Source organism: Typopeltis vanoorti, chromosome 2, assembly GCF_054136105.1.
Source record: "Typopeltis vanoorti isolate ZY-2024b chromosome 2, IOZ_Tvanoo_1.0, whole genome shotgun sequence".
Lineage (NCBI taxonomy): Eukaryota > Metazoa > Arthropoda > Arachnida > Uropygi > Thelyphonidae > Typopeltis > Typopeltis vanoorti.
This window is the reverse complement of record NC_143550.1, coordinates 18,444,549-18,458,208: the sequence shown is the minus strand read 5'-3', so window position 1 is coordinate 18,458,208 and position 13,660 is coordinate 18,444,549. Positions and strand designations below refer to the sequence as shown.

At 38.8% G+C, this 13,660-nt stretch overlaps 1 protein-coding gene across 1 annotated transcript in view; it reads right to left on the bottom strand.

Annotated features, from left to right (window-relative positions):
- The window catches only part of LOC150108855 (eukaryotic translation initiation factor 4E type 3-like), a 125,458-nt gene that overhangs the window by 59,595 nt on the left and 52,203 nt on the right, over nt 1–13,660 (bottom strand). The window contains exon 3 of the mRNA XM_090410373.1: nt 2,624–2,779. Coding sequence (XP_090266499.1) covers nt 2,624–2,779 — 156 coding nt within the window. The remainder of the gene's footprint in view (nt 1–2,623; nt 2,780–13,660) is intronic.

Genomic DNA, 13,660 nt, shown 5'->3' with positions numbered 1-13,660 from the left:
ACAGATGTTCAGTTGCGATCAGGGCTCTGTGGGGTCCAGTTAAATGTGATGACATTCATGTCCACAAACTACGCAGTTACAGCAGCCTTATGACATAGTGCATTGTCTTGCTGAAAGACAACAGTCAGTTCCATATAAATGCCACAAAGTAGGAAGCATTGCATTGTCCTGAATGTTCAGATACCTCTTTGATTTCTATGTTTGTGTCACCGCAAACAGAGGTCTGAGACCAAACCATGAAAAATAGAGCCATAGCATTACAATACCACCCCCAAATTTCATAGTTGGAGTTATGCACTCTACTAAGAGATCCACTGGGCATCTACCACACTCACACCCATCCATCTGCTTGGTAGAGGGTGCAACATGATTCTTCGCTCCATAACACAGCTTTCACATCCAACTGTACATGCTGTTTACACCACCGAAGATGACACTGCATGTTGGTTTGGGTAATGTGGAGCTTGTATATTGCAGTCCTACCATAGAAACCCATGTGTGAGCGTTGGTTCTGAATGTTTTGTGCATGTGTGTTCCAGTCGATGCCCAGAATTCTGCATTCAACATGTCAGCTGATAAATATCGGTTTTTACAAATAATCCTTCTTAACACCCTACAGTCACATTTGGCAAGTCATCCACTGTGGGTAGCATTTGCAGTTTACTTCCTGCGCTTCCATCTCAGTATGGCATCACTGATCGTTGAGCTGGGATGGACCCATTTCTCAATTTGCAGAACAGAGAAGCCTGCAACATGGATTCTTATCACAACACCTCTTTCAAACTCTTAATTCCCTTCTTGCAGCAGTTTCACACAGACAGTTGCTCTGAATGGGAGAATCATATTCCTCAAATTTATACTGGCTACAAACAATGATTCTTTACATGGAATGATGCACTTTGCCCATGTGGGTTTCTGGTGACTTCTTTCCAGCAGTGTAAATGGGGAATTGAGCAAATTTGATGTCAATAAGGTTGCCGAACACAACATATGTTTTGCAGGAATGCCAGAGAGTAGACATTACTTTTGCATACTTGTTTAATATCAGTCTTACATTGGGACAAGTTTCACAGGAGTGGAAGGCATGATTATACTGTTTTAGAAGGGAGGCAACAGAACAAGAATGAAATAATAGGCCAATCTGTGTCAGTGGTTGTGGTTAAAGTGCTAGAGAGGCTAGTGATAAGATGACATTAAATATTCCAGAATTGGATTGACAAGAGCGATATTCTTTTTGGTGAAGAGAACAAATTTGCTGAAGGAAGGTCATGTTTATTAATCTGCTTACTTACTTACTATAATAAGGTGACAGATGCATCTGACAAGGGAGATGGATAGGCAGCAGTGTACTTAGATTTTACAACACGAATTTAATTGATTTTTGTCACATAAGTTGATAGTAAACTAGAGCAGATGGGATTTGATATTAGACTAGTGCACTGGATTTGAGATTGGCTCTCTGAGAGGTGTTAGCAAGTTGTGTATAGGGCAGAGAGCAATATCCAAGAAGAAAGTCATTAGTGTGCCTCAAAGATCTGTTTTAGGGCCACTGCTTTTTAATCTGTATGGTAATGATATTGGAGAAGATTTAAATAGGGATATTCAAATGGCTCTACAAGAGATCTTGAATAGACAGTGAATAGGCATAGGAGTAGGGTTGCAACATGTAAGGTTTTAAGATTTGAAAAACAAAGATGGAGTGTAAAGTATACACTTGGTGGAGATATATACTAGAGAAGGTGGAGGAAATTAGAGATCTGGGTGTGATGGTAGATAGTGAGCTAAAATTAAGATAATACATTTCTAAAACTGTAGGGTCAGCAACGAATTCTGGCAATGCTACAGCGGACACTGATTTATATAAGTAAAGAAATTCTAGTCCCATTGCATAGGCCTTGATTAAGCCACATATGGACTATTGTGAACAGATTTGGTCACCTGGTTTTCAAAAGAATGAAGGAGGTATTGAAGAAGGTCCAGAGGTGATTGACTAAGGTTGTTTCTAGAATGTCCAGTATGAAGAAAGTTAGAAAATATGCAATTTACAGTCTAGTGGATAGGAGAAAGGGATAATATGATAGAGACATACATTGTTGGTAAGGGATTCTTATCAAATTAATGTTGAAGAGGTTTTTTCATACAATATTGAGGGGGGGGGACAAAAACTCATCACTGGAAGCTGTGTAAGGAAGTTGAAAAGGATTAAATATGGATAATGGTGAATGTTGGAATACATGTCTGAGAGTGAGGTATCAACAGAGAATGCTAATGTATTTAAAGGTATGGGATGATGAGCGATTCAATGGATGCCTGGGGATGATATTTCTTATAATCACAGCTGATTATTCCTAGTTGAAAATTTCATGAGTAAGTCAATAATTAACAACTAAATTTTAATGATTCTTCCAAGTTCCATATTATCAGATTTGTGCTATGAAATCAGGTAATGAGATTAGTATTAAAATCTAGTGTAGAGCCTTATCACAATGTTCAGAATCAGAATGGGAAGCAAAGGGGAGGGGGGGGAATTGACAGACACACACAACTTGTTTTGGGTAAACATTTATCTAAAATGGCATGTTAAATAATATCTTGCCTTCAAAAATGTCTATCCATAACTTACTGATTCCCATTTTGAAACCTTCATACGCCAAGTACCTCCATTAGAATTATATTTATCTTCCCATAATGGCCTGTGATCTTCTCTCATTAAGTGATAGGAGAAACGTTCACTTAATTCTTTAACATCTGGTATATGATCATATACACTCCAAAATCCCTATATTAAAAATTGAAAATTAAAGAAGATGAGAATAGTTTTGATAATTATGGAAATAATTTTTATCCAGAATTCTAAATCAGTAATTGTATAAATAAGGGTTCTAACGTTTATGTCAGAGTCTATAATAAATATTCATGGCTTTTGAGTTACTGACATTTGCACTAGAATTTAATTAAAATGTAAACCAAAAACATTACTGCTTGGTCACCTGGTTTTCAAAAAGACGTACTGGAAAAGGTCAAAAGACGATTGACTACGGCGGTGTCTGGAATGGTGAGTATGAAGACAGATTGAGAAAATGAAATTTGCAGAAATTGGTGAATAGAAGGAGGAGAAAGGATATGATTGAGACATGAGCTGTTAAGAGGTTATTACCAGATTAATGTCAGGAAAGCCTTGCATAGAATGCAAAGGAGATAGGAGAGAGCAAGAGGTCATCACTGGAAGCTGTATAAGGAGAGTGAACAAGGGGGTGAGGAGCTGGTTTTTTGCATGGAGAGTGGTGATTAGAATGCATTGCCTGAGAGTGTGGTGAATGCAGAGACAGTGAGCATATTTAAGATGTAGTATGATAAACTACTGTGTAACAGTGGGACCTCCCACGATGAGTCTGACTCCATGGAGATTTTTTATAATAATAAAAACAATAATTAATAAAAAAAACATGTAACACCTTACCTCAGGTGTTATCAGAATAAAAATTCTTGTACAGGATTTAGTAATTCCAAGAATAATCAAGTGCAGGATTCTTGTACATGATTACTCTCACTAACTGAAAACATTGATAAATCAATTATTATTACAAACAGTGCTGTAATTAGGGCTTACACTATACCTTAAATTTAAGGAAATATGTAAAGAGTGTTTTTACAGTTATTATTATTCAGGCCTCCATGGAGTCAAAAGACTCATCGCAGGGTCCATCCTAGGAAACACAAAGTCTATCAAGACTCATCGTAGGAGGTCCTCCAAGGAAACAAAGTCTATCATACCACTCCTTAAACAATTTGACTGTTCTCGCTCTTACCATTCTATCAGGCAATGCATTCCACGGTTCAACCACTCTCCATGCAAATAAACCACTCCTCACCCTCTTGCTCACAGTTTCCTTTCGTAACTTCAGGGATGGCGCCTTGTCATCACTCCTTCCCGCTGTTCAACCAAACGAAAGAACTCCCCAGTGTCAACCCTGTAACCACCTCTCAACGGTTTAAAAGTCTCAATCATATCACCTCTCCTTCTTCTATCCACCAAACTCTGCAGTCCACATTCCCTCAGCTGATCCTCATAACTAACACTGTACACTCCTGAAACCATCTTTGTTATCCACCTTTGTACTCTTCCCACAGTTAATTTATCCCCTTCAAATCCTGGGGATCAAATCTGAGAACAATAGTCTAAGTATAGTCTGATCAGGGTCTTATACAACGGAATGATAACTCTCATCTCTGCAGGTCAGCGTCCTTCTCATTATTGCAGCAATCCTCTGTATTACCTTCACCACCTTTGCAATATGTCCCCTGAATTTCAGGTTTCTATCAATCATCAACCCCAGATCTCTTGTCACTCCTACTTCCTCCAGTATAGCTCCTCCAATACAGTATGCAACATCCCATCGATGTGTCCCAGACCGCAAGACCTTTCATTTTGCTGCATTAAACTGACACCCCCATTCGTTTGCCCATCTGTCTAGCTTATTCAAATCCTCTTGCAGGGCTACCACATCATCTGCAAACAACTGAATATCCCCCTGCAATCCACTGACAATGTCATTGATATAAAGATTAAACAATATAGGCACAATTTATTTTAACATTTGAAAACACAATACAAGTTCTACAAAAGAGAATATCAACATAAATATTTAATAATTAAGAAAAATACGAACAAAATAATTTTGTAAGTTTTTCCACTTGGGTATAAATTAAAGATATCAAGAAATTATATTCTTGGTTTAATCCTTTATCCAAGTGTAAGCAAATAAGTTTGCACCTGAACTATTTTCAGGACTGGGGCAACTTGTATAAAGAAGTTAATGACTTCATAGCACTTGCTTTAGTATCCCATAATGCAAAGCACATATCCTTAATTACATCTATAATGCTATGCATTATGGGAAGGGTCACTACCCAGACTGATTTCAACCTTTGAGGTCTCATCAGTGGGAGCGAGCCACAGAAGTGATACTAAGGTTGATGATAATCAAGTGGGAAACACCAAGTAGCTATCTCTAATCCAGAGTATTTTAATAATAAGGTATGATGCCCTTTGGCTTCTCGTATACAAAAATATGACTTCTGCATTACCTCAACCTTAGTATCACCTCTGGGTCTGGCTCCCACTAATGGAACCTCAATAAAGGTTGAAACTGGCCTGGGTAGTGACCCTTCCCATAGTGCATAGCATTATACATGTCTGTAAGGATATGTGCTTTGCATTATAGGATACTAAGGCAAGCGAAGTCAAGTCAGTTTCTTTATACGAGTTGCCCCAGTCCTGAAAATAGTTCAGGTGCAAACTTGTTTGCACTTGGATAAAGAATTAAACCAAGAATATAATTTTTTGCTATTTTTAAAACAAATATTTACTTTTTTTGCAGAAAATCAAAGAATTGTTCTAAAACTAGATTTTGTGCAATTTCATTCTCAATTGAATTGGCTGCTTGACCTGAAGTGATATTTTATAAATTTAAGTTTTGAAACTTCTTTTGACAGTAGCAATACTTACCAGAATGGTTAGTAATATTGCAAATTGTATTTAAATTTCATATATTTCTGTTAAATTTTGATTTAATATTAATTTGTATGCATCTTGTGGACAAGTTCATGGAAAATGATTGAAATATTATAAACTCAGTGAAGTTTTATAAAGTTTCTAAAAGAGAAAAAGAATACCAGCTTGATTGGCTAATAGATCTTATTTAGCATTGAATATTTTTTTTTTATATTCTAAACCAGATAGCTGGTCATGTGAATTCATTTATTACCTTTAAGCATATATTCGCTTAAAGCAAATATATGCTTATATATAAATATATAAGCATATATTTGCTTAGTATTTTAATAGTAATAAAACAAATTTCATTATATAATTACTTATGTTTCCAAATTTGAAAGAATCCGCTTAATTTCTATTGCGATTGATATAATACTAAAAAGTACTAAAGAAAAAGACACAGAAATACATATGCAAACCAACCTAGATGAACTTGCTATGCATGTAAAATTAAAATAAAGAATTTAATGTAAAGCTTAATTTCATGGGACTGATCATATCACAGTAAAGACAAAAGGGAACAGATAGTTACATAAAGGAGAATGAAACTACAGACAAAGTGCTTTCTGGTCAGTCACATGATCCTATTAGAACTTTAGAGAAACTAAACAGTCATTAACACAGCAATAAAAAACCCTAGCCAATAGGCAAAACAACATATGGCTTTTTAGGATGTAAAAGGAAAAAAAAAAACAAAGAAAATTTAGTATCTTAAAAATTGCATACTATTTGCATATAGAGTACATGTACAAAGTCAGCCTGGTTGGCCGAGCAGTTAGTGTATCCATTCTCCAGCCAAAAGGCTGTGGGTTTGAATTCCACTGTAGGCATGGATGTTTGTGATTTTTCTGTGAAAATACTAGTGTAGATGATGGTAGTTGCGGTTCATTGTAGTTGATGAATTGAGTGGTGGAGACAGAGAGCTATAGAGTGGGTGCCCTCCCTCGATGAGTTTTGGACTCCCTGGAGAGATCAGGTAACATACATACATACATACATCTTCAAGGCCCACTCTTCCTAATTGGGTTGTGGGGGCAAAAGCTGCAAGAGGAACTTCCAATGGTCACGATCCTCTGCCACCAAGCTCAGGTGTTCTGGTGGGATTCCCAAACGTGTCCACCCAAGGTTTTGGATATAATCTATCCAGCGAGTCCTTGGCCTTCCACGTGGCCTCCCATCCTCTGGCTTGGCAAAGAGGGCCTGCTGAGGGAGCCTCTCTTGTGGCATTCTGACCAGGTGCCCGTACCAGTGTAACTGTGATCTCTCAACATGGAGAAGCAACGGTTGAGTATTGAGGGTTTCCCGAATTGCAGAACTTCTGACTCTGTCGAGTTTTGTCAGCCCCGCAACCCCTTGAAGGAACCTCATTTCAGCCGCTTGGATTCGTGTCCGCATTCTTTCGGTCATTACCCAACGCTCATGACCATAGGTGAGGATGGGGACATAGACTGTATTGAAGACAGTCAGCTTTGCCTTCTGGCTTAACTCCCGCTTCAATACTACCGAACGGCCAAGCTCCCGCAATATTGAGCTTGCTAAGCCAATTCGAGTATCTAGCTCTACGTCCCATTTTCCATCATTCGTGAATATGGACCCAAGGTATTTAAACTTCTCCACCTGTCTCATTGGGACTCCACTTACATTTAGAGTGCACTGGGATGGTTGTCTTGAGACCACAAATGTTTCGGTTTTGGCCACACTGATCTTCATTCCGTCATCTGCACAAACAGCTAAAAACCTATCCAGGGTCCGCTGGAGGTCATCTGTGGAAGAGCTAAGCAGAACTAGGTCATCTGCAAAAAGCAGACGTCCAATGCTACATTTTCCAATTCTGACACACTCACTGCCTCGGCTGTGCCTATCAATCCAGTCCATAAATATTATGAAAAGGAGGGGTGACAAAACACACCCTTGGTGGAGGCCAACGGAGACTGTGAAAGGTTCAGACTTTGTGCTGTTTACCCTGACACAAAACTCTGGACATTCATACAGGGACTTGATGGCAGCTAATAGTTGACCATCCACTCCATACTCCTCCTACTTGCCAAAGCTTATCCTGAGGAACCGGGTCATATGCCTTCTCCAAGTCCACAAAACATGTATAGACATTCTTGGCATATTCCCAAGATTTCTCAAAGACTTGCCTTAAAGTGAAGATTTGGTCAGTTGTGCTTCTACCAGGACGAAAGCCACATTGTTCTTCCTGGAACTTTGACTGAACTATGCTCCTGCACCGTCTTTCCAAGCACTTAGCATACACTTTCCCAGGCAGGCTGAGCAGAGAGATGCCACGATAGTTACTGCAATCCTTCTGGTCTCCCTTCTTAAAGACTGGTATTATTATGCCTGTCTGCCATTGCTTTGGTGCTCACCCAGATATCCAAGCAGCCTGACACACTCGAGTCAGCCAGAGAACACCGTCTCAATTTAAGGCTTTTAGCATTTCGGGCCGAATTTCATCATCGCCAGCAGCCTTGCCCGATTTTAGCGATTTTATTGCTAAATGGACCTCTTCTGCTGTGAAACTAGTCATTGCCCCGATCTGCACCTCTTGGATGTCCACAACTGCTGGGCCACCCGGGTTAAGAAGGCTCTCAAAGTATTCCCTCCATCTGTGGAGGATATCCTTCTCGGTTGTTAAAAGTGCACTATCAGAGGCTTTAATTATCCTTGCTGTGCACGATTTCCTCCCTCGAAGGTGGCGGATGGTCTGCCAGAATACTTTGTTTGCATTTGCATAGGATGAATCTAATCTTTCTCCAAAGGATTCCCAAGCCTTCTGCTTTGCTGTCTTTACTGCCTTAGCAGCAGCTTTTCATGCCTCAGCATACCGCAAACGCATCTCAGGTGACCTGACTCTAAGCCATGTTAGGTAGGACTACTTTTTTGCCCGGACAGTTTTTTGGACTTCTTGGTTCCACCAAGGTGTCCTTTTCTCACTGTCCGTTGCCACGCCGAGCCGCTTTCTGCCACACCATGAGAGTGCAGAGGCAGTGACAGCTGTTCTGAACAGCTTCCATTCCTCCTCAACATCTGCAGTATGCTTGGGAATCTCTTTGAACCTGGAGGAAATGTCATCTGCAAAATTCTTCCTCACAGCCTCATTTTCCAATGCCTCCCATTTCACGCGGTATAGCTGCTTAGGCCTACCAGCGTTGATGATAGCATCTGGTTTCTGAAGCCGTAGAGTGCACACAACAAAGTGGTGGTCAGTTGACAGCTCTGCCCCTCTTCTCACACGAATGTCCAACACTGAGGAAAATAGGTCTGCTGAGACTATAAAGAAGTCAGAGACCTTTGTTCTAGTGTAGCCCTGTACCAGGTATACTTATGGACTTCTCAGTGCTGGAAGAAGGTATTCATTATGGACAAGCTGTTAGTACAGCAGAAGTCCAATAATTTCAACCCATTCGCGTTAAGGTCAGGGGCACAGTTCCTCCCAACCACACCCCTCCATGTCTGGTCATCTGTTCCAACATGTGCATTGAAGTCACCCATTAGCAGGACTGATCAGCCATGCTTAGTTATCAAGAGATGATGCAACACATTACATCATTCCACATTAGTCTATACAGTCCACTCAGATTATAATCTAGTGTTATTCATAACATGTACATGCAATTCTCATACAATTTTAGTATGTATTCATTCACGATTTAGTTACACATTTTTTACACACTTTTCATGTTCACTTTCGGTGAATCATCTATTCATTGTGCATTAAGTACTCTAATGCAGTTTTATGCAAATAGTATAATTTTTTTAAATTTAATTTACTAAATTTTTCTTGTTGAACTGTCTACTTTTACATCCTAACATGCAGTGTGCTGCTTTGCCCACTGGCAAAGTTTATTGCTATGCTTTCCTCACACAGTGATGTAGAAAACTGTTATGGCATTTGGGGCAGTTTCCAAAAGGCATCACTTTAATTGGTAAAAGATATTTTACCAATTTTGCTGAAGCTAAATCTGCATTTTCAGAGATTAATACATGGTATTAAACACGAGCACGCAGACACACTTCGGTAACAAAGATGGAAATAGGAGAGATGCAGGAAGACCTAAAGTCCTATAATTATGCCACTTACTTGTTTTGGTTGGGTGTTCTTGGCCATTGGCCTGAATGCCTGCCAATGAGGGTTTACCATATGAGAAACATTTTGATGCAACCATATTTGCTTAGGATGGGATAGCTGATGAGAATTGTAGCAGATTCAAGGAAAAGCCTCTTGAATTTGCTTCGGTGGAGTAAGGTGGCTTTTTTCCACCAGATCCTGCGCCGGATATCCAGGACATAGTCTGCTAATCATGAGCTCTGATATATATATACACATATATACACACATATATATACATATATACACATATATATGTGTGTGTGTGTGTGTGTGTGTGTGTGTGTGTGTGTGTGTGTTAGCTGTCCTTCCTGTTCGTCCATAATGAGAAGTTGCAGCTATAGGATATCTGGTATACTCCAGGTAAATCCAGAGGTTGCAGATGGTCTTTGAGGAGTTGATAAGGGCTGCTAGCATATTGTGTAGTTTGTAAGTATTCACAAGATTGTGCTTCAAGATCTTGGCCACCTTTTTTTGATATTCCAGGAACATAGGGGATCGTGATGGATTTGATGTAATCTATGTTTGGAGGGGGAGTGGGGAGGTGCGGATACTTTGTATTAAAATTCTTTTTATTTGGTGGGAAGTGTAGCCATTGGCCAAAAAAGTGTGTTTTATATGTGGGCAAGTTCTGTGTTGAGTGCAATGTTATCTGACCAAATTAATTTTGCATGGTTGACTAAGGTTTGTATAGTTCCAAGTTGTTGGAAGGAGGAAGAGTGATGTGACTGTTGATGAATATATCTATATGTGTGTGTGTGCACTCGTTCTGTAGATGAAGGTCAGAGATCCATTTGGTTGTTTTGTAACTAAGGTATCGAGGAAGGGCAGAGTGTTGTTACTTTCTATTTGTTAGCAGGATTAGATCGAATCTACCACTACCATTGCTCAGGATTAGCAGACCATGCCCTGGAAACCTGGCACCAGGATCTGATGGAAAAAAGCCATCTTATCCCACCAAAGAAATTTAACTTTAAGAGTCTTGACCTTGAATTTGCTGCAGCTCTTACCAACTATCCCAACCTAAACAAATATGATTGCATCAACCTACCCTTCATATGAGAAATGCTTATTGGCAGTCAGCTAGCTTAATGGCCAAGAACACCCAACCAAAGCCTATAGGTAGCATAATTATAGGATTTTGGGTCTTCCTGTATCTCTAATGTTTGCATTCTTGTTACTGAAGTATGCCAGCATGCACATGTTTAATACCAGTGTATTAATCCCTGAAGATACCAATTTAACTTCGGCAAAATATAGGAAGTAATTAAATATTTTTAGTTATTATCAAGTCTACATTGTTAATTTCCTTTAACAATATGTGAAACTTTTATCTTAGTCTTTAATCCTTTTCCTGTATTTATTCATACTATCATCACCAATGAAGATTACCAAATTAAATTTAATTATTTAGCAATTATTCAGTAATTTTTCCAATCCTTCCCAATTTCAGTCCTCCATGGATACACACACACATTAATCCCATTAATAATAATCGCATGATGATAAACGGCCGTGAGTCTCCTTTACGAGGAGGTACAGCATCATCTTAGTCCTCCCAAATTTTATCCAGGCTCCGGAACCGGCATAGCTGACGAATCAGACCTATGGCTGGTTCAATATTCCTGAGTGTAATCCGTGTATGTTCACTGGACCGATTTGCCTGTCCATCCTTGGGGGATGAAAAACCCCAGATAAACTGGTGGAAAAACCCTGCTGTCCACATCCAAGAGCGGCTAACTTGGCTATGGCTGAGGAAGATCCTTAAGCTCCTCGCATCGTCGACAGGAATCAAACCTAGGACACTCCTTCCCCAGGTATATGGTTGTGAGGCGCAGAGCCACTTGGCTAACCGTGCGGACATTGATCCCATTATTTTATTTCTTTAAGAAAATCTCATAAGCCAGATCTCACTAATGTCAATATCTCGTCTTACTATATCCAATGCTAAGAACTTCACCTTTATTCTTGATATGTCCAGCATTATTATATATGCATAATAGCCAATCACTATGCTAATAAAATGTATAGGTAAGCCTTAAAGCATCACTAGTTCAAATTGGAAGCTGGAATTATTATTATTATTATTATTTGCAGCTGTCCAAAGGAAGAAAGGTGAAGCATGAAGTGCAACAAGTGCCTGAAGGAATTACCGTCCGATGGAAGTCATATAACCTGCAGGAAATGCCATAGGAATCTTCACTTTACATGTTCCAGACTTTCAGAAACAACTTGGCAACATAAATCCAATGCCAAACGAGAAGAATGGAAGTGCCTAAACTGTAGAGAGAACAAAGAAATGCCGCCAACCGCGGCACAACTGATTACACCGGAGGCAGAATCGGACGATGAACTGAACAGACAACAAAATACCGGTGAGTCTTATAATTTGAATTCCGTAAATTTATTGCTAGAAAAAGGTTTAGAAAATATAAAAGCCAGCTTGGTAGATATTGTCCAAGAACTATTTGATAAACAGAATAAAGAAATAAAAAAAATTAGCGAATATGAAGAGTATGTTAAATTTAATAATTCAAAAGTCGAAGAAGTCTTACAAAAGGTAAAAGACATTAAAACCAGCATTAACGCATTAACTGACAGGCAGCACAAATTGATAAAAGACACATTGGAACTCAGTCAAGAATTTAATTCCCTGAAACTACAATATGAAGTTTTAAACCAACAACAACATAAAGAAGACCTTGTCATAAATGGTCTTCCAGAAACCGAATCCACAGAAAATCTCAGAGATGTAGTTTTAAAGTTAGGCCATGCAATTGACATCCCCCTAGAGTATAATGATATTCAAACCATAAATCGGTTTCCCAGGAAGAACAGAAAACAAGGCTCGCCACGACCCGCACCAGTCATAGTTCGTCTGACAAGCAAGGCTACAAGAGACAATCTCATAAAAGCCAGCAGACTGAAAAAACCAGTAGTCAAGGATTTAAATTCAACGCAAGACAATACGCCAATCTTTCTATCTGAGTATTTAACACCTTTCAATCAGAATCTTTTGTACCAAGCAAGAAAAGAAAAAACAGAAAAAAATTATCAGTTTTTATGGATCAAAGACGGCAAAATATTCCTGAGAAAGTCACAGACTTCAAAGTCTATACAAATAAAAAGCTCGGAAGATATAGACAGGTTGCCAGAGTGAAACAAAAGACTCCAACTTAGTTCAATAAGAAGATCTCAACACAACAAAAATGAATGTGAACCATCAGATAGATGTAATTACACCAGAATACATCAGATTGTACTTTCGAATTGCTTGATGCATGGAAACAAAACACAGTACAAGTGAGAGGTCTCTCAATCTTGCATATTAACATCAGAAGCATCCGAAAACATTGGTTATTGTTACAGGCTTATCTGAGGAATTACACCGATATTATTGATATACTGGTTCTTACAGAAGTATCCATAACTAATGACGAAGTGACTGCTTTCCAAATTCCAGGCTCCAACAACATAGATCATGCTGCCAAACAAAAAGAGGGAGTGGAATATTAATATTTATCAAACAAAAATTAATAGCAAAAGAAACGGCCAATCAGTTTGAGCATGTTGAAACCCTTTGCCGCAAAATCACTAATACCACTAACACACAGCATCCCATAATACTAAATGCTATTTACAGGCCACCAAATCAAAACACGATAAAATTCTTGAACGAACTCAATTGCTGGCTTTCAAGCCAAGAAATATGCTCAACTGAACACCTAATGATAATTGGTGACATAAACATAAATATTGCAAAGGAAAACCAGAACAACACTGTACAATACCTAGACACACTATCAATGTATAATCTAATACCAACAATAACATCATGTACTAGAGAAGAAATATTCAGAAATACTATCACTGCCTCCTGTCTAGATCATATAAATGTCCGAGCACCACCAAATAGTTACACTGCATCAGTCATAAAGTGCAAAGTAGCACACCATTACTTCACCACTCTAAACTGCACACCAAGACAA